The 26329-nt window shown below is 43.9% G+C and overlaps 1 protein-coding gene across 5 annotated transcripts in view; it reads left to right on the top strand.

Moving 5' to 3' along the window:
- The first annotated feature begins 3577 nt into the window (after window positions 1-3577).
- Window positions 3578-26329, top strand: part of cox18 (cytochrome c oxidase assembly factor COX18) — a 32233-nt gene continuing 9481 nt past the window's right edge. The window contains exons 1-5 of one of the 5 annotated variants that reach the window (XM_069899348.1): window positions 3578-3659; window positions 4376-4808; window positions 9766-9866; window positions 11786-11952; window positions 15245-15363. In XM_069899348.1, coding sequence (XP_069755449.1) covers window positions 4386-4808; window positions 9766-9866; window positions 11786-11952; window positions 15245-15363 — 810 coding nt within the window. In that variant the 5' untranslated portion in view covers window positions 3578-3659; window positions 4376-4385. The other 4 variants (XM_069899346.1, XM_069899347.1, XM_069899349.1 and 1 more) reach the window with 4 other exon arrangements.

The raw sequence follows: 26329 nt of genomic DNA, 5'->3' as shown, positions 1-26329 counted from the left end.
GCGTGAGTCCCCTGCAATCAGCTCCCTGGAACGTAGTGCGTGCATCACCTGCGATCATCTCCCTGGAAGGTAGTGCGGGAGGTCCCTATGAACATCTCCCTGGAAGGTAGTGCGGGTGTCGCCAGTGATTATCTCAATGGAAGGTAGTGCGGGAGACCACTGCGATCATCTCCATGGAAGGTAGAGTAGGACACATCTTTGATCATATCCCTGGAAGGTAGTGCGTGTATCCCCTGCGATTATCTCTCTGGAAGATAGTGTGGGAGAACCCTGCGATTATCTCTCTTGGAGGTCAGGCGGGATTACACTGTGATCATCTCCCTGGATGATCATGATGGAGTCCCCTGCTATCATCTCTCTGGATGGTAGTGTGGGAGTCCCCTGTGATCATCTCCCTATACGGTAGTGCGGGAGTCCCCCGCGATCATCTACCAGGAATGTAGTGAGGGAGTCCCCTGCGATCATCGCCCTGGAACGTTGTGCAATAGTCGCCTACAATCATCTCCCTGGAAAGTAGTGAGGGAGTTCCTTGCGATTATCTCCGTGGAAGGTAGTGCAAGAGCCCCATGCGATCATCTCCCTGGAAGATAGTGCGCTAGTCCCCTGCGGTCATCTCCCTGAATGGTAGTACATGGGTCACCTTCAGTTATCTCCATTGCAGGTAGTATGAGAGTTCCCTGCAGTCATCTCCCTGGAAGATAGTGCGGGAGTCCCCTGCAATCACCTCCCTGGATGGTAGTGCATGGGTCCCCTGAGAACATCTCCATTGAAGTTAGTACGAGAGTTCCCTGCAGTCATCTCCCTGGAAGGTAGTGCCGGAGACCCCTTCGAACATCTCCCTGGAAGATAGTGCAGGAAACCCCCGTACTCATCTCCCTGGAAGTTAATGCAGGGGACCCCTGCGATTATCTCCCTGGAAGGAAGGGCGGGAGTCCCCTGTGATCATCTCCATGGATGGTGGTGCTGGTGACGCCTGCAATCATCTCTCTGGAAGGTAGCGTGGAAGTGCCATGCAATCATCTCATGGGAAGTTATAGCGGGGGTCACCTGGGATCATCTCAATGGAAGTTAGTGCGGGAGACCTCCGCAATCATCTGAATGGAAGGTAGTGTAGGAGTCCAGTGCTATCATCACCCTGGAATATAGTGCAGGGGTCACCTGTGATCATCTCCCTGGAAGGTAGTGCATTAGTACACAGTGATCATCTCCCTTGCATGTAGTGAATGAGTCCACTTCGATCATCTCCCTGGAAGGTAGTGCGGAGTCACCTGCGATCATCTCCCTGGAATGTAGTCCAGGAGTTCCCTGCAATCATCTCCCTGGAAGGTAGTGCAAGAGTGCCCTGCGATCATCTTCCTGAAAGGTAGTGCGGGAGTCCCTTGCGATCATCTCCCTGGAGGATAGTGTGGGAGACCGCAGCAAACATCTTCCTAGAAGTTAGTTCAGGATTCCCCTGAAATCATCTGCCTGGAAGGTAGTGCCGGAGAACATACCACTGCAAGACAGTGTGGGAGAACCCTGCGATCATCTACCTGGAAGTTAGCGAGGTAGTTCTCTGCAATCAACACCATGGAAGGTAGTGCAGGAGTCCCATGCGATCATCTCCCTGGAAGATAGAGCGGGAGACCCCTTCGATCATCTCCCGGAAAGTTAGTGTGGGTGTTGCCTGTGATCATCTCGCTGGAAGATAGTGCAGGAGTTCCCTGCAATCATTTCCCTGGAAGATAGTGCAAGAATCCCCTGCAATCATCTCCCTGGAAGGTAAAGCGGGAGTCCACTGCAATCATCTCCCTGGAATGTAGTGCCGGAGACCCGTGGAACATCTCCCTGCAGGCAGTGCGGGAGACCCCTGCTGTAATCTACCTGGAAGGTAGTGCGGGAGTCCCCTGCTATCATATACCTGGAAGGTAGTCTGGTAGTACCCTGCGATCATCTCCTTGTAAGGTAGTGCGGGAGTCCTCTGCGATCATCGCCCCTGAAGGTAGTTCGGTAGACCCAAGGAATCATCTACCTAGAAGTTAGTGCAAGTTTCCCCTGCGATCATCTCCCTGGAATGTAGTGCCTTCGATCTTCAACCTGGAAGGTAGTGCCTGAGTCCTATGCGATTAACTACCTGGAAGGTATTGCGGGAGTACCCTGCTATCATCTCCCTGTAAGGTAGTTCGGGAGTCCACTGCTATCGTCTCCCTGGAAGGTAGTGCGTGAGTGCCCTGCGATCATCTCCTTGGAAGTTAATGCAGTAGTCCCCTGCGATCAACTCCCTGGAAGGTAGGGCGGGGGTCCCCTGTGATCATATCCCTGGAAGGTAATGCAGGAGTGCCCCGTGATCATCTCCCTGGATGGTCCCGCGGGAGTCCCCTGCAATCATCTCCCTGGACGGTAGTGCGGGATTCCCCGGTGATCATCTCCCTGTAAGTTAGTGCAGTATTCCCCTGCGATCATCTCCCTGGAAAGCAGTGCGTGAGTCCCCTGCTATCATCTACTTGGAAGGTAGTGTGGGAGTCCCTTGCTATCTTCTACCTGGAAGGTAGTGCGGCGTTCCTCTGTGATGAACTACCTGGAAGGTAGTGCGGGAGTACCCTTTGATCATCTCCCTGAAGGTAGTGCGGGAGTAGCCTGCGATCATCTCCCTGGAAAGTAGTGACAGAGTTCCCTGCGATCGTTTCCCTGGAAGTTTGTGTATGGCTCCCTTGCGATCATCTCTCTGGAAGGTAGTGCATGAGTTCCTTCGATCATCTCCATGGAAGGTAGTGCAGGAGTCCCCTGCGATCATCTCCCTGGAAGTTTGTGCGGGTGTCCCCTGCGGTCATTTCCCTGGAAGTACTGCAGGTGTCCCATGCGGTCATCTCTCTGCAGAACACATATGCTACTTTATATATTGTTGGGGCAGATTGCCCACCAGGAGAAGGCAGCAGTTGCCAGAGTCATGAGGGGCTCTGCTGTGCAAGATGAGTGTTGTGTACAGTTTTGTTCTCTTTATCTGAATAAAGACTTCCTTGCCATTGAGTAAATGCAAAGAAGGTTCACTCGATTGATACCAAGGATTGCAGGACTTGTATATGAAGACTGAATCAACTAGGGGATTGAGGGGGGATATTATAGAAACGTATCAAATTCTTAAGGGATTTGACAGGCTAGATGCAGGAAGGTTGTTCCTGATGTTGGGGAAAACCAGAACCAGGGGTCACAGTTTAAAGATAAGGGGGGAGTCTTTTGGGACTGAGATGAGAAAAAAAATTCTCTCAGAGTGTGGTGAATCTGTGGAAGTTGAAGTCGATTCCTTTTCCATATTTAAGAGGGAGTTAGATTTGGTCCTTGTGGCTGAAGGGATCAGGGTGTAGGGGAAGAAGTCAGGTACAGGGTACTGAGTGGATGATCAACAATGATTAAAATAAATGTTGGTTTACTCCTACACCTATTTTCTGTTTCCCTTCCCCCCCCATTCCCTTTCTCTCCCCATCCCCCTCCCCTCTATCATCCCTCCTCCTCCAACCATTCCTCTGTCTCCTCTCATCCTTTTGCCCCTCATGTCCCTCCCCGCTCTCGGAGGCGGCGCGATGACGTCAGCGCGCCGGTGACGCAGATGCCGTCGGTGTGGTGGTGTTGGCGAGAGGTCGTCTGCGGTAGGTCGCAGAGGAGGGAAAAGCCGGGGTGACTGCGTAAGGTCAAGATGGTGGGTGGGTGGACCGGGCCGTGGGCTGCGGGCGAGAGCACGGGCCGGGAGCGCCGCCTGCAATGCTTGAAGTGGCGGCGCGGGCGCTGCAATTTGCGTGGTCTCCCTGGGCTCAGGCTCCTTCCGGCATTGAATGGGTTGGAATGAACCGTGGATGAGGAGAGTTCAAGTGCTGTCCCCTTCCGTCTGAAGAAAATGCAGGGTGGGGGGTGAGGGTTGGGGATGTTTCGTGTCGCCCTTCTCCTCCCTCCCTCCCTTTTCTTCATGCTGCATCTGCCAGACCTTTGAGCACTTGATGTTTCAGATCCACAGCATCTGCAGTGTTTTATTTTGTACATGGAAGCATATAAGATTTCTGATGATCTCAACTTTGCTTCTGCTCTGTGCTTTTCAACCCTTGACCCTGCTAAATTGTCTGCATGATTGGAAAGTCACCGAGGTCGCTGCAACTTGACATCTGGACGCAGCTGGATGATAAAGTCCAAGGTCAAGCAGATATTGCAGGATTTTAAACATAGGAAGTGAACCTGATGAATTAGCTTTTTTATTCAGTGGTTAGTATGAAATAGAAGTTTTGAATTTGCATGTCCTCACATTGGGAAGAATTCTTCATGGCTTGGTGGTAGAATGATGGGAAATTTGAACTCTCTGTCCCTGAAGGAGGGATGAAAAACTCATAATTTTCCTCTCTATTGGTTGTAGATTTCCCAAGATGCTGCGTTGTCCAGCATTGAAATCGTTAAAGATGTTTGCATCATCGCCCACTGAAGTGTTTGTGATGAAACGATGCTCCTGGGAACAAGCCCAAGGATTATCCTGTTCAGTTGGAAGTGGTATAATTAGGAAAGACAAATGGACAAATAACAACAGGTACCTGCTTGGAATGTATGGACGTCACTCAAGGATGCTGTCATTGGCTTCGTGCTTGTCTGCTCCAGCAGTTTCAGCTCCTCGTTCTGGCTGGTATGAGAGTTTTTCCGATTCGGTGCCTGTTCACTTGATGGAGAACCTTTTAACTAATGTGCAGCAGACAACAGGACTCCCATGGTGGGCAAGCATAATTAGCACAACAGTTCTATTACGAGCAACTGTGACGCTCCCACTTGCTATTTACCAGCTGTACATTATTGCCAAGGTAAATTAGCCACAGAATCCTATATCAGTTGCGTGAAGTAATCTCTTTTTTTCTCTTTTGAAGAAATATTGTTCACATTTATCTTGTCAATATACTTAAAAGTGCATAACTAATTGGGACCCAGTGGTCTACCGAAAGCCTATTACAAGATTTACCAGTAACCAGCATTGTGCGATGTAGAGACATTGTTGGTGCAGATCAGAATTTTCCAGTAAATAAAAGGTATGTTTTATTTCTTTGCATTCCATCTCTAAAATTAGCTAACTGCCATCAAGATGTAATTAATCAGAATAACCTTTCAGTGGCATACTCTTGTGGGAGTGGTTGCCAGATTTTTACATCTACTCTACAACTTTTTAATGTCATAAAGGTTAGAAAATTGTGTCCAATAGAAACCTACTATTCAAAACGTTCTACTGTAAAAATGCATTGATGTCTGAGACACCTCTTGACGCAATAGCTCCAATAACTTTTAAAATTTAAATTTAAACATGATAACAGGCCATTTTGGCCCTGAGCCAATTACACCCAATTTACCTACACCCCTAGTAGGCCTTGAATGGTGGGAGGAAACTGGAGCCCCCAGGGAAAATCCACGTAGACACAGCGAGAATGTACAAACTCCTTAGCGCGGGATTCAAACCTGGTCCGGTCCCAGTCGCTGGGACTACGTCAACCATGCAATGTTGTTGAGGAGACTCTTGGTGGAGTTGTACAAGCATTTACTGAGCCTGGAAGTATGAATCTTGTGGAACCTAAACCTCTTCTGATGGCAGCAGCAGAGCGTGTGCTGGGTGGTGTGGATCCTTGATAATTGCTGCAGCTGTCCGACGGCAGTGCTCCCTGTAGATATTCTCGATGGTGGGGAGGGTTTTGCCTGTGACGTCCTGGGCTGTGTCCACTACCTTTTGCAGGGGGTTTCCACTCAGGGATATTGGTGTCCCCAAACCAGACCGTAATGCGCACTTTCCACCACATATCTACAGAAATTTGCTATTGTTTGCAGTGTCATAAAACCTCTGGAAACTCCTGAGGAAGTAGAGGCACTGACCTATGCTCTTCATAATGCCTTTAGTATGTTGGGTCCAAGAAATATACTCCAAGGCAGTGACTCATAAGAACTTAAGTCTCCACCTCTGATCCTCCAATCCTGGTCAGTGATCAGCTCCTTGGTTTTGGTGACATGGAGTGTGAGTTGTTGTTGATGCACCATTCAGCTAAGTTTTCAGTCTCCCTCCTGTATGTTGTCTCATTGGCCTGCTCTTCATTTCTGGCTATAACCTTAATCCTTCATTCTCCTGTGGTTTATACCCAGTGTATCAGCAGGCGAGTGGGTCACAAAATACATATTTCCAAAAATCCTTGAATCTGTTCCTCTGACTTTGCTCCTATTATTGTACATCTTGTAACATTGGTCCCACAATCAGAAATTATTTTACAACTCTCTTTTCATATCACTTCTATTAGATATTGGACATGCATACCACAGAGGAAGATGATCTAAGGAACAGAATTCAGTGCCATTAGTATATGTGATGGCTGGCCCAAATATTTTGGATTTATATATGACTTAGGAATAAGGAAGACAAAATGGAGATTACTTGCATCAATCAATCTGTGGGGGAATCTGGAACTGATCTTGTAGAGATCAATGAGACATTGTTGATGAAAATACAATTGTCATGAGGTTTTCCTGACACACATTGTTTTAAAAGCTATGTTGAGATTCCCAAAGCTTGGGTGAATGGAAAGCAGCTATAATATCCCAATAGACATTCTACTAAGATAGTGATTCTCAAAGTGGTCGTTGCCACTCCCCTGGGGGCAGTGGAAAGATACAAGGGGGCTGTGAGGAGAATGGGGGTGGTCAGGGGGCAGTGAAGAAAGAGGGGGCAGTGAATGTTTGGTTGTTTCTTGTTGACGTGCTCTGGACACAAGCCATATTCACGTCTACAAAGGCCAATGTTCCAGGTTTGTAAGAATTTCAAATCCTATTTAGGTTGTAATGTACATATAAATTACATATAAATACACTGACCTCCCCCCCCCCCCCCTTCCCATTTTGGGCCCAACTGCACACCCATCGAGCTCCCAACGGCTGATCCTCGCCATGACCACCCGCCCATTGAGCTCCTGACCGCCCGATCGCGGATCCTCACCACGGCTGCCTATCGAGCTCCCGATGGCCTGATCACAGATCCTTGCCCTGGCCACCCACCCATTGAGCTCCCAACAGCTGATCCTCACCCAAACTGCCCGCTGATCAAGCGCCCGAAGGCCCAACCATGATTGTGGAGCAGGCAATATTTCTTTGTTTTTCTGCTGTTTTGCAGTGATTTACAGAATTTTTACATTTTTTTTTGCTTGAAATGCTTTGTTTTGTCCTCCTTTTCAGCGGCACACAATCTTTCAATTATATTTATGTAACATCAGGCAGTGTTCACTTATATTTCATGAGTGAACATCATATGTCACATATATATACGCTATGTTGTTGTATCGGTTATATAAAATGGCGTAGTGCTCTTTCAAACTTTCTTGAATTTCTTTTTTGAATATTTTCGATCCACTATTGGTTGAATCCTTGGACGTGGAACCCGAGGGCGGACTGCAGAAGTTATTGCATTGCTACTATGTTTTTTTTTGATTGGCAAGAATTTTACAAAGGACTTTTTTTTTTGCAGAAAATAAGTCCTCAGCACAGTAAAACCAAAAAAGGAGTGTAGGTAATAATGTAGTGTGGATTATCTGAAATGTGGATTTGTATTAGCACCAACAGACACCCATGTGCCTGCTCTGTGAAAGAGTCTTTTTAAATGAAGCCATGAAACCTTCCTGGCTTCTTGAACATTTGAAGAAAATGCCCTGATAAAACACACAAAAACTTACCGTACTTTCAGTCACTTCGAGAACACTTACAGAAATGGAGACCATTGGAAATATGTTTGCTAGCTCTTCGCAATAATCAAGGGATGGGTTGCGTGCATCACACAACATCTCATTGCTGGTGGCTAGATCTGGTGAGCCTCATACAATTGGAGAAGAGCTTAATCTGCCAGCAGTAAGTGAGGGTTCTGTGCACAGTTTGACACCGGTCACCTGAACAAATTATTAAAGCCATTCCTCAATGATAACTCTTCAAAAAAGAGTGGATGAACTGGCTGAAAACATTGAAGAAACTTTGTGCAACATGCATAGGTCAACAGCAGTTGGCTTACAATTCATCGAGTCCACTCTGTCATTCAATGAATCTTTGTTTCTTGCTTTTGTTCGTTTGGTCAGAGATGAAAGTTTAGTTCAAGAGGTTATTTGCAAGACAATTAGAAACAGGAGGCAGTATTTTGTGGTTTTGAGAATTTTTTCAGAGCAAAAGACATTCCACTTACCAACATTTTTGCTTGTGCAACAGATGAGACACCATTGATGCTAAGTGGATTTCTTGAAAAAAGCTGTGCCTGGTGTGTTTATGGTGAACAGGCAACATTTGGTTGCAAAATATCTAAGTGGTCGACTTCACAAATCATTAAGCACTCTAATCACAGCCGTAAATAAAATCAAGGCACATGTTCTTAATTCCTGACTCTTTTTACAAAAGAAATTATGAAGATTTTGGAACATTTGTTCTTGCACACAGAAGTTAGATAGCTGTCAAAGGGAAACTGCCTGAGACATTTCTATTCAATTTTTAAAGCAGTTGTTGAATTCTTCCAAAACTCCAATTCTGTTCTTTGTGAAGAACAATGAAATATCAAGCATGTCTTTGTTTCCTTGTCAGATGTATTTACAAAGTTCAATGAAGTTAATTTGTAACTGCAAGAAAATGAGGTTAACCTTATCAAAGCCAAATCTCCACTTTTCTGTCCAAGTTACAGTTATTCAAACGTAACAAACGTGAGCTCTTCCATTTTTTGAGAAGAGGATATCAGATGATAATCGTCAAGTGTATTATGCACACCTGGATAATCTGCATGGAGATAGGTCTGACAGGTTTCAGGATTTTTTGTTGTTGCTTAAAATACCAGACTGGATGATCAATCCATTGAACAATGAGGAATGGTGGATGAAGAATTGAGTTCACTCCAAAATGACATTGAGCTGAGGCCAAAGCTCAAAAAATCATATCAAAATTTTTGGTTACAAAAATACATTTCTCACAGCTACCCTGCTTTGTGTAACAAAGTCAAGATATACTTTGCCATCCCAGCATCATATGTAGAAGAACGAGGCCTCAGTGCAGTCGTCCTGCTTCTTTCCAAGCAAAGAAAGAAATTGAAAATTATTGAACGTGGGGATCTAAGACGACTTAATGCCTGTGTTGAGAAGCTGATATCCCTATACAAAGCAAATCCATCCCATTAAAACTGAAGACAATGTAGTTACAATTGAGATGTAAATTTACCCTATCATATTGCTAAATAAGTTAGTTCATGAAAAATTTTAATAGTGAAATACATACACTTGTATATAGTTTTAGATTAGTTGATGTTTGAAATTTGTGGTAGATCTAATGTCAAGAAAGGTAGGGGTGTATGTGGGTGTGGGTATTGTAGTGGGGGGGGGGGAATGGCGATAGTGGGGTGCTTTAGGGATGTATCTTGGGAGCCAAGGGGGGAGCGGCCCAAAAATTTTGGGAACCACTGTACTAAGAAATGCTCGTTAAAATCTAAAGTTGTTTGTGCACTTGTGCATTGAGGAAGTGAAACCAAATGGATTAAATCACGAAAGTAACATAAAATAAACTGTGGTTGCTGAAAAGCTGATATAAAGAAAACGGAAAGCTGGAACCACTCAGCCAATCAGGCAGCATCAATGGAAGGCCAATCAGAAACACAAAACATATAGTTGGGGAACACAAAAGTTTCTGTTTCCACAGATGCTGTCTGGCTGAGTTTTTCCAGCATTTTGTTTTTCTAAACAGGAATTGAACATTGTTTCTGATGAACTCTTATTTCACTAGGTTGAAAACCTGCAGCCAGAAATTGCAGAGCTAGCCAAGCGATTACGTTCTGAAGTGTCCATGCGTACGAAACAAGTTGGGTGGTCTGAAAATGTTGCTCGGTATGTATCTTTTCAAAAGCAGGAGAATTGCTGTAGGTGCAGTAGATTAGGTTTGTAAATAAACAAAACATGATTGTATAATCATGCCCTCCACTCTTTCAACTCATCTATCTACTGGAAAACCTGCTGTCTTACTAACCATTTTTCCTTTTCAAATGTAAGTCAGAATATAGGCACTTTTTTTTTGGTAGGTATATATAGATCAGCACAAGATTGTGGGTCAAAGGGCCTGTACTATGCTTTAGTGTTCTATGTTCTTTTTCAACTCTCTCCATCCAAAGTTCCCCTTTTTGGTCTCTCATCGGTACTGTTCCCCACACTAACCATTTATTATTTGTATATTTATACAGGAAATTATTGGTTTGTAAAATTTATTTTATATTAGCAGTCAATGTACTTTCTCATTCCCCCCTTCTTTACTTCCCCTTAATACAGCCCCTTGGTCTCTTTAATATTGATCTCGTTTTTGCATTTAATGTCTATCTTATTTTTGCTTTCTTACTCTACTACTCCCCCACCCTCTGAGAGTGAACCAAAATCATATTTTTTTAAATTTAATACTTCCTATTGTTCAATTATAATTGATCTCCAAGTAATAAACTTCATTTTATCCTGGTGAAATTAGTACACTGCAGCATTTTCACTTTACCTTTTTGACTGTTTTTATGTGTCTCATTAGTCAATGTCAACCTTGTTACTATGACTACTGATCTCTTCTACGCTAAACACCAGTCAGGAAACACCCAAGGGGTAGTGAATGTACTGAGAATGGTGGAATGGATCACATAACCGTCCAGACATGGGGTGATATAATTGAATATTTGGCTCTAATTTTGATAACCTTGTTTTCCATACCAGTTACAAAATTGGCATCCAGAGGAAAACAAATGTGGAAAGTTGCTCATATATGTTCTAGATTTAAATTTCGACATGCAACACGATAACAGCCATTTTGGCCCATGAGCTCGTGCTGCCCAATTACACCCAATAACCTAGAACCACCGATACATTTTGAAAGGTGGGAGGAAACTGGAACCCCCAGGGAAAATCCAGACAGACAATGGGAGAATGTACCAACTCCTTACAGGCAATGTGGGATTTGAACCCTTGTCTCAATCGCTGGTGCTGTAATGGCGCTGTGCTGACGAGTATGCTAATCACGCTGCCCTGTCTACAAAAGTGGCACAAATCAAATCTCGTCAATTACCTCCTCGTCAGTCCTTTATTTGATAGATGAAAAGTATTGAAAAGGATGTCATCAACACATACTAATTACCAGTTCACTGATACTGTGTTGGGGTTTTAGCAGGATCCTTGGGGTTCAGCCTTCATTATATAGTTGGTGATACATGGTCAGAAGTGGAATTCTAGAGGATAGACAGAATATAACATCAAATAACTGAAATTGCAGTCAAAATGTATCCAAGGAAAAGATGTACACTGGCATTAAGGAGGACACTTTTGGTTGCTAAAAGTCATGACTGAAGGTACACCTCAGGGCAGTAAATTAAACCCAACAGGACCTCCTACACTCAAGGTCAGATTTGAATATTTGCTGGTGATTGTATGGTCTTAGTTCTATTCATAGTTCTCAGAAAATAAAGCAGCCCATGCTTTTTTCACCCTGACATTAGGTGATGGAGAAAGTAACACAAGCAATGACCATTTTCAATGATAGAGATTAATTACTGTCCTTTTTGAAGGGCATTAAAATCATCAAATCCCTCACCATCAACATTATTGGGTACTCTTAATGGTTTACCATTCTGCAAGTGAAACTTCGGAAGGTGATAGAACATACACCATAGGACTCCAGTGTAGATTCAACAAATTAAGCTCAAAATCGGCATGGAATGTGTATTTTCTAAGCAAGTTTGTTTATGGCATTTAAATTCAAGGCATTTCCTCTTTGGACAAAGTTTTCATTTTAGGAAAAATTTGAAAAGGATCGTCTCAGAACTGTACGTGCGTGACAACTGTCATCCCTTCAAAGCCAGTCTTCTGATCTGGGTCCAGCTGCCACTCTGGATTTTTATCTCTTTTGCATTGCGGAACATGAGCCTAGCGGCATCTGATGCTTTGGCAGGTATGCAGGTTTATCAGCATGTCCGATGTACTACATTTATTTATTGCCTAGAGGGAAACACTCTGAAATCAAATGGCTCAGCATGGATCTCTTATTGAATGACAACCACATCAGAAAATGGCAGACATCCAAAATCTGAAATTGCTGAACCAGTGTAGATTCTAGATCATTCTTAACTTCAGCATTGCAGTTAATTCAAGGCTCCAGTAACTCCGTGGTTAGAGCACTGGTCTTGTAATCCAAGGGTCGAGAGTTGGTTCCTTGTGGGGGCCTCAGTTTGGTGAAGAGCGCTAGACAAAGTGATGATTGTCTTCCTTACAGTAGACAAAGTTAAAAAATTTCATGTAACATTCTAAATGTAACATTATGTGACAATAATTAAACCTGCACCTTTAATTCTAGAAACTGACTTCATCCCCCTCTGATGTATGCTTGAGTTAATGTATTGAAAATTTAAAAATAAATTTACATACGATGGAAATCTAAAAGAAACAGAAAATTCTGGAAATACTGAATAAGTCAGAACTGCATTTACAGGAAGAGAAACAGTAAATATTTTGGGTTGGTAAACCCTTTGTCGTACCTCTTCTATATCCACAATGTTCTGCTTTTATTTCAGGTAATGTATCACCTGGGATTCCCTCCCACCCCACACCCTGCCAAAAAAAATTCTACCCTACCTGCTTGGACCAAATAAAGAAATTAATGTGTCTAATTCTTGAGGACCCAATGAGCTGTAACCCAACTTTTTAATGAAGTAACTATTAATATTAAGATAATGGAGTGAAACATGAAAATCTGCAGATACAGGGGCCTAACCTTTTATCTGGGATTGTTGGACCAGACACCTGCCGTTGATCAGAATCTTCCAGATTTCCATTCTTTTAACTTCACCCAAGTTGCACTTTTGCATCTACCCCCAACCCCCCTCTGAGTCACCTCCACCTCGCCTGCTCAATTTGCACTGCCATTTCCCCCACCTCGCCCGTCCGAGTCGCATTGCCATCTCCTCCTTCTGCCCGAGTCGCGTTGTCTCTCTTCCCACCCCCCCCCCCCCCCCCCCCTCTGTACCAATGCCAGGAGAACGGCTTCCTTCTTGGTTTCACTGCACAGGTGATGGTAGAGCAATTTCAGCTTTGTGGGAGGTTACGGGTAGCGATGATGACCATTGAGCTGCTGCTGGGCTGACTGAAAGCACCGTGATGCTGGGCAGAGGTGCTTATAAAGTAACAGAATGCGACAAGATGCACAGGAGTTGAATGAGGGTTGCCGCTGGTAATTTTTGGTGTCAAACATGAGCAGATGCCATCTACTGAAAAAAACTGCCTGAAAAAGTGAGGTTGCGGGTTTTCAGAATTCCGGATAAAAGGTTAGGCATCTATACTGTGATTGTAGTAAAAACAGAAAAATGCTGAAGGTACTCAGCAGGTCTTGTGGGGTCCATAGGAGGTAAAGATATTTGATTGTGTTTTGGGTCTGACCCCTTCCTCCAGTATTTCTGTGTGTTTTATGATACACAGTGGACACAGTGATTGACATCTTCCAAAATTCAATCTTGAGAGAAAAGGCAAATCTCTGCACTTCCTTTGCACTAAATTCCAGCATCTGCAATCTCTTGTATCTCTGTGTTACCTTGGAATCTAGATTAGTTAAGGATTTCTCAGTAAAAGAATTAATATCAGAATCTAATATTAAGGAAATTACTATTGGGATCGATGAGTATCAGTATAGATTTATGAGAGTCGAGTTGTGTCTGCCAACTATTTTTTGTTGAGGTTGTAAGTAGCAGAATGGATGAGCAGAAATCAGGTACCATGTATTTGTACTTTCAGAAGACCTTTGATAAGGTGACATATCAGAATCAGGATTTATTGTCTTGAACAAGTCATGAAATTCAGTGTTTTTGCGGTATCATTGTACAAATATACATATTCTAACCATCTTACGACATTACAAAAAATAAACTAAAATAATAACAATTACCCAAAAAGTAAGACAGTGTCTTTGTTTCATTGACCATTCAGGAATCTGATGGCAGCAGGGAAGAAGCTGTCCTTGTCCCCCTGAGTCCTCGTCTTTTGGCTCCTGTACCTTTTCCCCCGATGGTAGCTGCTTTGTTAAGACACCACCTCATGTAGATGTCCTCGATGGAATGAAATCTGGTGCCTGTGATGTCGCAAGCTGAATTAATAACCCTCTGGAGTTTATTCTTGTCCTGAGAGTTGGCGCCTCCATACCAGGCAGTGATGCAACCAGCATCATAGTTCCTTTATTAATGCTTTCCATAGTACACCTTTAGTAATATGTCATTATAATTGTTCAAGGATGGTACTGAAGCAGGATATTTAAATGTGTGCTGTTTAAAAGAACATCACAGTTACTCAGAGAGGGTAGTGGTTAGAACTGGGTTTCATAACACTGTTTGAAATATAAGGATATGGAATCTTATGTAGCATGGAAACAGGTCCTTTTGGCCCAATTTGCCCATGCTGACCAAGTAGACTCTTGGCTCTTACATGGTGACGGACAAACAAGGGGCTCTGCAACTGAAGGACACACACAGACGGCGAGTTGTTGGTGACTTGTGGTCAAGGAACCCACACAGGCTTCGGGCTGCTGGAGACTGGTTCACGAGAACCAGGCATTGGAACCGGGTTTTGAGAGGATGCTGAGAGCAAGGAGGACTCCCAAGGCTCCCTGGGCATCGAAGGCTTCCTCGTTGTGTCGGAGGTTTGGATCTGGGCTCTGGTTGCAGATGGTTTGGATTGAACTGGAGTCTTGTGCAGCTGTGGGAGTGCTAGAAGCGAATTCATGGACACTTGGTGACACTGGACGGATTCTTTTGCTTCTCTTTTTCTGACTATAAAGGGCACAGGGCAATGCTAATGGTGAATTTTTGTCTGCCTTATGGCAGACTAAAGATAATTTCATGTAATATTACATTTCTGTTTTACTACATGACAATAAAGAGTATCTGATCTATCCATGTGTCTGAATCAATGTCTTTAAACATCATAATTATAAGTGTCTCCACAGCTTCCTCTGGCACCATGTTTTATATACCCTCTGTGAGCAATGTGCTCCTCAAGTTGGTTTTAAAACTAAAAGGCACCTCAAACATGTGCCCTTTGTTTTTAGACTCCCCATGACCGAGGAACAAGACTGGCATCATTCTCCTTATGATTTATGGCAGTAGGTTACAATCAACTAATAATCAGAAGATTCTTGTAGCGATTGGTGAATGAGGCATGGGAAGATGTGATGGCTAATGTTTTTCCATTTGGTGTTCTAGTATCTGCTGCTCCGGACCTATCAGTGGGTGGTGTACTCTGGTTTCCTGACCTGACTTTGCCTGATTCTACCTGGATAATGCCCCTATCCTTGGGTCTCATTAACCTTTTAATAGTTGAGGTAAGAATATTATTTTTAAAATATAAATAGAATAATCTTAGATATTTGATTTTCCACTTACAGTTGTCTTTTGGATGCTGCAGCGTGACTTGATCAAACATGTTTTATAACTCCAGAATAAACAGATGGTGACGAATTGGCTTTTTGTTCTCCTTGAACAGTGTATTGCTACTGTTTTGCTTGATGGAATAAATGTGAATGGGTGCAGTTTATGATACCTGCTAAAAGCTGATGTATTTAATCCATTTTTGACATTACATTCACTCACAATAGACTTGCTGGATTTTAAATGTTCTCTGAGTAAAAGCTGCTATGTAACTTTGTCACCCTGTATGCTCTCATTTTCTGTACGATATACAGTCATTTTCAAGTTCAGATTTATTGTCAAAGTACATACATTAAATCACATACATCCCTGAGATTTCTTTTCCTTCGGACCAGGCAATATTTCTACTTATCAGTAGTGCAAAAAACTGCTCAAAAAAAGATACGTACAGTACAACTCCGATTATCTGAAATCGGATTCTCCAAAATCCTCATTGATACGAAAAAAATTTACATTTCGGATAAATGAGGATATCTGAAACGAATCAGAAATCCTCATTCATCTGAAATTTTTATCAGAGTCAAACTGACCTCGCAGGTTGAAATTCACCCAAAATGAAGTTCGAACAATTGTCTTGCTTTCAGGTAACTCCCTCCCCTCTCTCTTTCCATTTCTTATTTACTTTCCCCCATTAACCTTTCTCTTCAACTCTCCCTCTCAAACTGCATTTCACTGTCTCCCAGTCGCAAACGGTCTGTAGAATCCCTTGTCTGGGCATCATCAAGGAGAACGACCACCCGGCAGCAGCAGGACCTCGGCCTGCCGGCAGAGGTGGCAGGGACATCGCGTTCTCAATAGCAGTGGGAACGTCAGGCTCCCGACAGGGGCTGGGCTCTCGGACTTGCGGCAGGAGCGGGGCCTCAGTGGGGAGGTGTCAGTGATCAGCGGCAATCAGCATTATTTTGGCGAGAATTAAACACTTTAATGCTTAAAAAGTCTCCTCTTGTTGTTTGCTGTTACTACTGGCTGTTTTTTGAAAAATGACCAGCTGTCTGGAAAAAAATATTTATCCAACATAGGCCCAGTCCTAATTATTTTGGATAAACAGAGTTGTACTGTATATACAATAAAGGAAATATAAACAAGGAAAGAAATGTAAACAAACAGAGAAAAAAATATTCAGTAATAAATAACATATGAAGTAAGATTCCTTAAATAAACCCCTGATTGACTTTGTCGTTGAGAAGTCTGATGGTGGAGGGGTAGCAACTGTTCCTATACCTGGTAGTGCGAGCCTTGTGGCACCTACACCTCTTTCCTGATGGCAGCAGCAAGAACAGAGCGTGCCCCGGGTGGTGCGGATCTTGGACTCCCTGACAGTAGAATGTAGATTTTCTTGATGGTGGGGAGAGTTTTGCCTGTGATGCACTGGGCGGTGTCCACTACCTTTTGCAAAGTTCAGAGGTATTGGTGCCCCCATACCAACACACATTACACAACACAAGTGAGCCTCTGAAAAGTATGTGTATAACACCTGAGGGAACTAATGGGAAATTGGTGGTGTTTCAAAGATTTCAACCTTTACAGTTACCATAATGTATGCACTCCTGATTGTCAACAGGAAGACATAATGTTTCTTCTGTATGAATTAAGCTTCATTTAGCTCATGAATGCTACATAAGTGATCCAAATATAACATTTATTAAGGGCCATGTAAAATAAATAAAAATGTGTGATTGACAAAGCAACCAATAATCAGAAAACATTAGAATAAGGTATTCATCAAGGAAGCAGAGTGACTGGCAATCCTGCTATTCCTGTCCAGAATTTCCTCTAGTATGTCACCACGAAACTCAAATGCTTCAGGTGCCCTACTTTGCACCCACAGTATCACTGTTCCTGAGTAAATAACAGTATTCATTCGGATATATTGCATAGGTTCTAACATTGCTTTGTCTGCTGACATTTGTAGTGGCTCGAAGTTGATTGTACTGCTGTTTTCCATAGTGCTCTGAATTAATTCACTTTGTTTTATAATAGACTGCTGTAAATTCTGCCATAAATTCTATCCTGCCTCCAACTTCTTTGCTGGTGCAGTGAAGTTCATTGGCTAATCTAGTCATTCAGTAGTTAATGAAAGCAAGCTTCATGGTGAATTTCAAAAAAAGTATCTGATATGCAATTTAAAATGTTTTTAGGGCTATGAGGAGACAAAATGTTGCATGAGATTTAAGTTGGGTTTGGTGGATCCACAGAGAAGTGAGTCCAGACACAGGGTGATAAACAAGGGATAATCTTTATTGTACACGGGAAAATCGTAACGGGGAAGATACAAAACAACTCTTGATACTAAAACAATATAGCCATTCGCATCAGATACAGGGATCGCTAATACCAGTGACCGCCTACTCTTTCTCTTTAATTACATGTGCTGTAATATTTAGTAACGAGTACACTCTCACAAGACGGACTTCAACACACTTCCGGTTCACTGATGCTAAGTATTTCCACACAATACTATGGTCTCTATCTAAGTGTAGTGCACACCTTACCAATGAGTCCTTCAGCAATGTCCACAGTGAGCTGACGTAGAGCAGTGTTCATAGTCAGACCAAAGAGTTGGGCTGCTGCACATGGTGGGCTTTTAAAGTGCATAAATTGGGGAGTCCAGTCCAGGTAATCACTAAGTGATTTAAAGGGACCAGTGGACAGGTGTGCACTAATGGATGCCCAGAGTCCAATCTTGATTGGCAGGCAATGTGACTTCCGTAAACATTCTGGGTAGAGAGATCAAATGACCCTCCACAATCCACATTCTGACCTGGTTCCAGATGGAGAGGCCACATGATTGTCCACAATCCGCACTGGAGGATTCCGGATAAAGGATCATGTACCTGTACATGATCATGTACCAAATGTTGTCTTTTGTAATTTTTTGGTTAAATCAGTCTAATTTCTGAATCAAAATTATGTGGATCAGAATCAGTGTGGATGAATCTCTGCTCCCTACTACTGCCAGTGTGGATGAATCTCTGCTCTCTACTGCTGCCAGTGTGGATGAATCTCTGCTCTCTACTGCTGCCAGTGTGGATGAATCTCTGCTCTCTACAGCTGCCAGCGTGGATGAATCTCTGCTCTCTACTGCTGCCAGTGTGGATGAATCTCTGCTCCCTACTGCTGCCAGCGTGGATAAATTTCTGCTCTCTACTGGTGCCAGTGTGGATGAAACTCTGTTCTCTGCTGCTACCAGTGTGGATGAATCTCTGCTCTCTGCTTTTGCCAGTGTGGATGAATCTCTGCTCTCTGCTGCTACCAGTGTGGATGAATCTCTGCTCTCTACTGCTGCCAGTGTGGATGAATCTCTGCTCTCTACAGCTGCCAGCGTGGATGAATCTCTGCTCTCTACTGCTGCCAGTGTGGATGAATCTCTGCTCTCTGCTGCTGCCAGTGTGGTTGAATCTCTGCTCTCGTCTGCTGCCAGCGTGGATGAATCTCTGCTCCCTACTGCTGCCAGCGTGGATAAATTTCTGCTCTCTACTGGTGCCAGTGTGGATGAAACTCTGCTCTCTGCTGCTACCAGTGTGGATGAATCTCTGCTCTCTACAGCTGCCAGCGTGGATGAATCTCTGCTCTCTGCTTTTGCCAGTGTGGATGAATCTCTGCTCTCTGCTGCTACCAGTGTGGATGAATCTCTGCTCTCTACTGCTGCCAGTGTGGATGAATCTCTGCTCTCTACAGCTGCCAGCGTGGATGAATCTCTGCTCTCTACTGCTGCCAGTGTGGATGAATCTCTGCTCTCTACTGCTGCCAGTGTGGATGAATCTCTGCTCTCTGCTGCTGCCAGTGTGGATGAATCTCTGCTGCTGCCAGCGTGGATGAATCTCTGCTCTCTACTGCTGCCAGTGTGGATGAATCTCTGCTCTCTACTGGTGCCAGTGTGGATGAATCTCTGCTCTCTACAGCTGCCAGCGTGGATGAATCTCCGCTGCTGCCAGCGTGGATGAATCTCTGCTCTCTACTGCTGCCAGCGTGAATGAATTTCTGCTCTCTACTGCTGCCAGCGTGGATAAATCTCTGCTCTCTACTGTTGACAGTGTGGATGAATCTCTGCTCTCTACAGCTGCCAGCGTGGATGAATCTCTGCTCTCTACTTGCTGCCAGTGTGGATGAATCTCTGCTCTCTACTGCTGCCAGTGTGGATGAATCTCTGCTCTCTACTGCTGCCAGTGTGGATGAATCTCTGCTCTCTACTGCTGCCAGTGTGGATGAATCTCTGCTCTCTACTGCTGCCAGTGTGGATGAATCTCAGCTCTCTACAGCTGCCAGCGTGGATGAATCTCTGCTCTCTACTGCTGCCTGCGTGGATGAATCTCCGCTCTCTAATGCTGCCTGTGTGGATGAATCTCTGCTCTCTACTGCTGCCAATGTGGATGAATCTCTGCTCTCTACTGCTGCCAATGTGGATGAATCTCTGCTCTCTACTGCTGCCAATGTGGATGAATCTCTGCTCTCTACTGCTGCCAGTGTGGATGAATCTCTGTTCTCTACTGCTGCCAGTGTGGATGAATCTCTGCTCCCGACTGCTGCCAGCGACCCCGAGAGGTCCAACCTGCAGTTGTACCCAAAGATGATAGATCAAGTAGAGCCAGCGACCAACTACCCAGTCTCCCTCAGGCTTCCAATATTCTGGGTATCGCAACCACACCTGTGGGTCGAGCAGACCAAGGCTCAGTTCTTGCTTTGCCACAACAACGGCAAAGACACGCACTACTTCTACATCGTGAGTGCCCTGCATCCGGACACAGCAGCAAGAGTGATAGATTTACTACAGCAGCCTCTGGAGTAAGGCAAATATGCGACCCTCATAGAGTGGTTAACACTGCACTCTCAGACTCTCCTGGCGTGAGTGCGCTGCATATGGAAGGATTGGGAGACCCAAATGAGCAAGATGCTCACTCTAACCGAAGGCCACAAGCCTTACCTGTTCTTTGAGCAGATCTTTCTGGAGCAGCTGCCTGAGGATATATGGCTCTCACTCACAGATGAGGACTTCACCAACCCTCGGAGGGTCACAGATTGGGTGGATATGCTCTGGAGAGCGAAGAAGAACAACAGCACAGTCGTTGACCACATCAGCAAGCCCCACGAATGGCCCTCGGTGAGATCAAGACCAACGGAGAGGCAAGTTAAAATCCCGGGACAGTTATGCTACTGCCACCATTGATGGATTGTGGAGGCCCATTGATGCCGCCCATACTGCTGGTTTTCAGAAAATGCCCTTGCCAACTGTCGTTGGTGGCTGCTGAGATTGGCCCACGTGATAGCCTCCTCTGTTTTGGACTCACTGTCAGGCAGGCATTTCCTGGTATTCACAGGCACCAAGATAAGCATTCTACCTCCTTCAGGCCTTGACACCCACAGTGGCAAGCATGGCCCAGCACTGAGGGCAGCTAACATCTCCATTCAAACTTTCAGGACCTGCAGCACCATTCTCCTTCATTTTGGCAACATGGACCTTTACCCTCATGACAGTGGCGCAACCGCTCCTAGGGGCCAACTTCCTTTGGGCCCATGGCTTGCTGGCCAACTTCAAGAGACAGCACTTGGTGCACACCAGAACCTTTCAAACTCTGTATCTGGGGGAATCCAAGCTACCCACATGCTCCCCCCCCCCCCACCCTGGACTCTATAGCACTCTTGGACAATGAGTTTGCCCTCATCCTGGTCAAGTTCCCCTCAAAAGTGGTGCTGCAGTTCTCCATAGCCAAGCCAAAGCACGGGGTAAGACACCACATACTGACTGAGGGCCCTGCTCCATGCCACGGCACGCCAACTCCCTCCTGACAGCATTACGCTAAACCACGTATGGTAAAAGGGCTGCAGGAATTCACCGGTATGATAAAACTTTTATCACAGGTTCATACTGGCAGCGGCATGCACCATACACCCCCTCTTGCTGATGACTGGAAAGGCAAAAGACATCGCTTGAAATGAGGAGTCTTCCATGGTGTTCTAGAATGCCAAAGATACGTTGGCCAATGCCACCCTCCTGGTCCACCCTAGACCGGAGGCACCTACTGCCCTGACAGTTGAGGTCTCCAGCACAGCGGTAAAGGCATGCTCGAACAATTCATTGAGGGCTAGTAGCAACCCTTGGCCTTTTTCAGCCGGCACCTCTGCCCCCGCCCCCCCCCGCCCCCCCACACCGAACTCAAATACAGCACTTTCGATTGGGAGCTGTTAGCGCTGTACATGGCGATGACATTTTCGTAACACTTTGGAAGGCCGGCAATTCAGGATGTTCACTGATCACAATCCACTGACTTTTGCTTTTCATAAGGTATGAAACCCATGGTCAGCCCGACAACAGAAGTACTTGTCCTACGTGTCAAAGTTTATCACAGACATTCAGCATATCGCTGGGGGGTGGGGGGTAAAAAAACAACGTGGAGGCTGACGCTCTGTCATACCCCGCAATCAAATTGATACACACCCTGTCCCAAGGGGTTGATTACGTGGCCCTTGCCAAAGCGCACCAGCAGGACCCTGAGATCCCTGCTTACAGGACAGCCGACTTCAGTCTCAGGGAAGAGGACATAGTGGTTGAACAAGGTAACCTGACACTGCTGTCCTGGCTGTATTGAGGTGTCAGGCTTTTGAGGCCATCTGTGCCATGGTCAAAATGGTAGCCAACAGGTTTGTCTGGTATGACCTCCATAAACAGGTCAGCCATTGTGCCAACATCTGTAGGTTCACACAAAGTTGTTCACACAGACTTTTGAGCCAGCATGGCACAGCAATTTTTATTTTAATTTTTTACTTTTCGTACTGTGAACCATATCAACCAAAATATATACAAATGTTTCTCATTAAATATACACAGTGGCATTTTCTCCCTTTTATTACCCCCTTCCCACGCCCCTCCAAAACCAATGAATATTCAACATATACAATACAATAAAACCATTAAACAATGTCATCACACAATGAAAAATAAACAAGAAAAATGTGTCATCTACTTTTACACACTGGATCAAGTCGTTTTGTTTTCTTATCATTTTAGGGAGTGGAGGTCTGAGGCAAGCCCTCTCTGTTATGTTCCATGTATGGTTCCAAAATTTGTTCAAATAATGTGACTTTATTTTTTAAATTATATGTTATTTTTTTCCAATGGAATACATTTATTCATTTCCATGTACCATTGCTGTTTTCTCAGGCTTTCTTCCATTTTCCAAGTTGACATTATACATTTTTTTGCTACTCCTAAGGCTATCATAATAAATCTTATTTGCACTTTATCCAATTTGAGGCCTAATTCCTTACTTATATTACTTAGAAGAAAGATCTCTGGATTTTTTGGTATGTTATTTTTTGTGATTTTATTTAAGATCTGATTTGGATCTTCCCAAAACATTTTCACTTTCTCACATGCCCAAATTGCATGTACTGTTGTTCCCATTTCCTTTCTACAGCGAAAACATCTATCTGATAATGTTGGATCCCATTCTTTTAACTTTTGAGGCGTGATATATAAACTGTGTAGCCAATTATACCGTATCATGTAACCTTGTGTTTATTATATTCTTCATAGTTCCAGAACATAACTTTTCCCATGTTTCATTTTTTATCTTTATGTTCATATCCTTTTCCCACTTTTGTTTGGGTTTATAGCCTATTTCATCATTTTCCTTATCTTGCAGCTTAATGTACATGTTTGTTATAAATCTCTTAATTATCATTGTGTCTGTAATCACATATTTAAAGCTGCTTCCTTCTGATAATCTCAGTCTGTTTCCCAATTTATCCTTTAAATAAGCTTTCAGTTGATGATATGCAAACATTGTACCATGAGTTATTCCATATTTGTACTTCAACTGTTTAAATGTTAATAAATTATTTCCCCAAAAACAATTTTCTATTCTTTTGATTCTTTTTCTCTCCCATCCTCTAAAGCACACATGTCAAACTCTGGCCCACGGGCCAAATTTGGCCAGCGATATAATTATATTTGGCCCGCAAGATCATTTCAAAAATGTATTAGAGGTGGCTCGCCCTGCAGCGAGAGCCGATGCTATTTTTTGGTAATGTCACCCCCACCATCTTCCCCCTTCATTGCACTTCCTTCCCCACCCCCTAACTATCCCCTTAAAAGATGGCCAGAATATTCTCAAAAAGGATTCCAGAATGGTAAAGTTCCACAATCCTTCTGCTGGGAATCCCGGGCATCAGATCCACGGGACGCGGAGCAAGATTGTTGCAGGTTGACTGTGCAAACTTTGAGAATGGGGAAAACAAAATTGTAACACGAGAAGTCTGTCGATGTCATCAGCCGGCAAGCCAGTTGGAAGGCTCCCCGCACAACCAGTCACTTCTCCCATCTGTCGAGCGGTGCGGCGGATTGACGAGCGCCTGTGATTTCCTGTCGGCGCGACGGGCATGGCAGGCTGCGCACGGCCCCTGGGCAGCGCGAGCCCCGCGCGACTGGCACCGGACGGCCCTTCCACAGCGCGAGCGCACTTCTCCCGGTCGCCACGGCCTTCAGCGCTTGCACCCGCGCGGACCCCAGGGACGGCTGGTTTGGCCCTGCACGTGAAGAGAGAGATGGTGGCTGTCCACAAAGGCTGATCGGCAGCGCGCTGGGCCTGAGTGGGTGGGTAAGCAGGGATGGGCAGAAGGTGTAGGTGAGGAGTAATGGGCAGGGGAAGTTATGGTGGTGCGAGGGGCAGTTAGAGGGAGGGATGAGTAGAAGGAGGGGTGGCTAGGGAAGAGGTAAAAGGGGAGGGGCAGGGCGAGTAGGGGAGGGGTGATTAGAGGTTGAGAGACAGGTAGAGGGAGAAACAGGTTGAGGGGAGAGGCAGTAGAGGGGCGTGTATAGGATGGGGTGGGGAGAGGCAGAGCGAGTGGAGTGAGGGGTGAGTAGAGGATGGGTAAAGGACTGGTCAGGTAGAGGGATGGTGGGTCGAGGGTGAATAGAGGCCTAGAGCCTGAGGAGTGAGCAGGAAATGCTGAGTCCTGATGCAGGCCAAAATGGACACAGCCTGTGAATGCTGACTACATCTCCACAGGGACCAAATATGTTTCCCTCAGGTCAAGCAAAGGGTGAACTTGAGCTACCTACTCGTGACCTGTAACATTATCCTCCTAAAGTTATATCCTAAAGTTTAACATTACATATGTTGAAAGAAGAGAAAACATGCAGATGTTGTTGAAAATTTTCAATAAATATTTAGTTCGGCCCTCGACTTCGTCCAAGTTTTTAATTTTGGCCCTCCGTGAATTTGAGTTTGACACCCCTGCTCTAAAGGAAAGGTTATCTATTGTAAAAGGTATTAGTGCGTTTTGTGTCAATAACAATTTTGGTATTTGGTAATTAGTTTTTTTCCTTTCTAAGTGGATCTTCTTCCATATATTAAGTATATGATGCTGTACTGGTGAGCTTTTATATTGCACCAGCTTTTCACCCTACTTATAAAGAATATGTTCCAGTACCTTCTCCCCTATTTTATCTAGTTCTATCTTAGTGCAGTCTGGTTTTTCCCTTGTCTGGTAAAAATCTGATAAATACCTTAATTGTGCTGCTCTACCTCTCTGTTAATTTATCTAACGCTATCCTAGCCCCCCCCCCCCCCTTTCCACAAGAATGTCCTTATTATTCTCTTTAGTTCATTAAAGAATTTCTCTGATAAGGGAATTGGCAACTATTGAAATAAGTATTGTATCCTTGGGAAGACATTTATTTTACCCTCCCTATCAACATTAGCAGTAATTCTTTCCAATGTTCTAAGTCTTCCTGCAATTTCTTTATTAGTGGCTGATAATTTAGTTTGTACAGGTGGCTTAAGTTGCTGTCTAACCTAATATCTAGGTATCGGATTGCTTGTGTTTGCCATTTAAATGGTGATTCTTTTTTAAATTCTGTATAATCCGCATTACTCATTGGCATCACTTCACTTTTATTTGCATTGATCTTGTACCCCGATATTTCTCCATATTCCTTCAATTTCTTATGTAATTCTTTTACTGATACCTCTGGTTCTGTTAGGTGTACTATGATGTCATCTGCAAATAAACTGATTTTATACTCCTTCTCCTTTATTTTTATCCCTTTTATTTTATTTTCTGTTCTTATCAGTTCTGCCAATGGTTCTATCACTAAAGCGAACAATGAGGGGGATAATGGACATCCCTGACTCGTTGACCTACTTAATTTAAATTGGTTCGATACATATCCATTTACTGTTACCTTCGCCAATGTTCCATTATATAATGCTTTAATCTAATTAATATATTTTTCTGGTAGATTGAACCTCTGTAATACTTTAAGTAAATAGTCCCATTCTACTCTGTCAAAGGCTTTTTCTGCGTCTAAAGCAACAGCCACTATTGGCTTCTTATTTCTTTGAACTGCATGAATTAGATTAATAAGTTTACAGACATTATCCGCAGTTCATCTTTTCTTAATAAACCCAGTTTGATCTTGTTTTACTATTTTTGATGCACAGTCGGCCAATCTGTATGCTAATAATTTCACTTTTATCTTATAACTCTTATAATCTGAATTAAGTAGAGATATTGGTCTATATGGTGCTGGTGTTAATGGATCCTTCCCCGTCTTTGGTATTACTGTAATTATATTTGCTGTCTTACATGAATCTGGCAAGTTTTGTGTTTCTTCTTTCTGGTTCATTACTTCCAGGAGAGGAGGGATTAATAACTCTTTAAATTTTTCTAGAATTCTATTGGGAATCCATCCTCTCCAGGTGTTTTATTATTCGGCAGTTTTTTTAATATATCCTGTACTTCCTCTATTTCAAATGGTTTTATCAGTTTGTTTTGTTCCTCTTTTTCCAATTTTGGTAGTTCAATTTTAGCTAAAAACTCTTCTATTTTATCATCTATCCCCTCGTTCCCAGATTGGTA

This window comes from Narcine bancroftii, chromosome 9 (genome assembly GCF_036971445.1).
Source record: "Narcine bancroftii isolate sNarBan1 chromosome 9, sNarBan1.hap1, whole genome shotgun sequence".
NCBI lineage: Eukaryota > Metazoa > Chordata > Chondrichthyes > Torpediniformes > Narcinidae > Narcine > Narcine bancroftii.
Note: the sequence above shows the minus strand (reverse complement) of the source record. Positions and strands in the feature narration are given on the sequence as shown.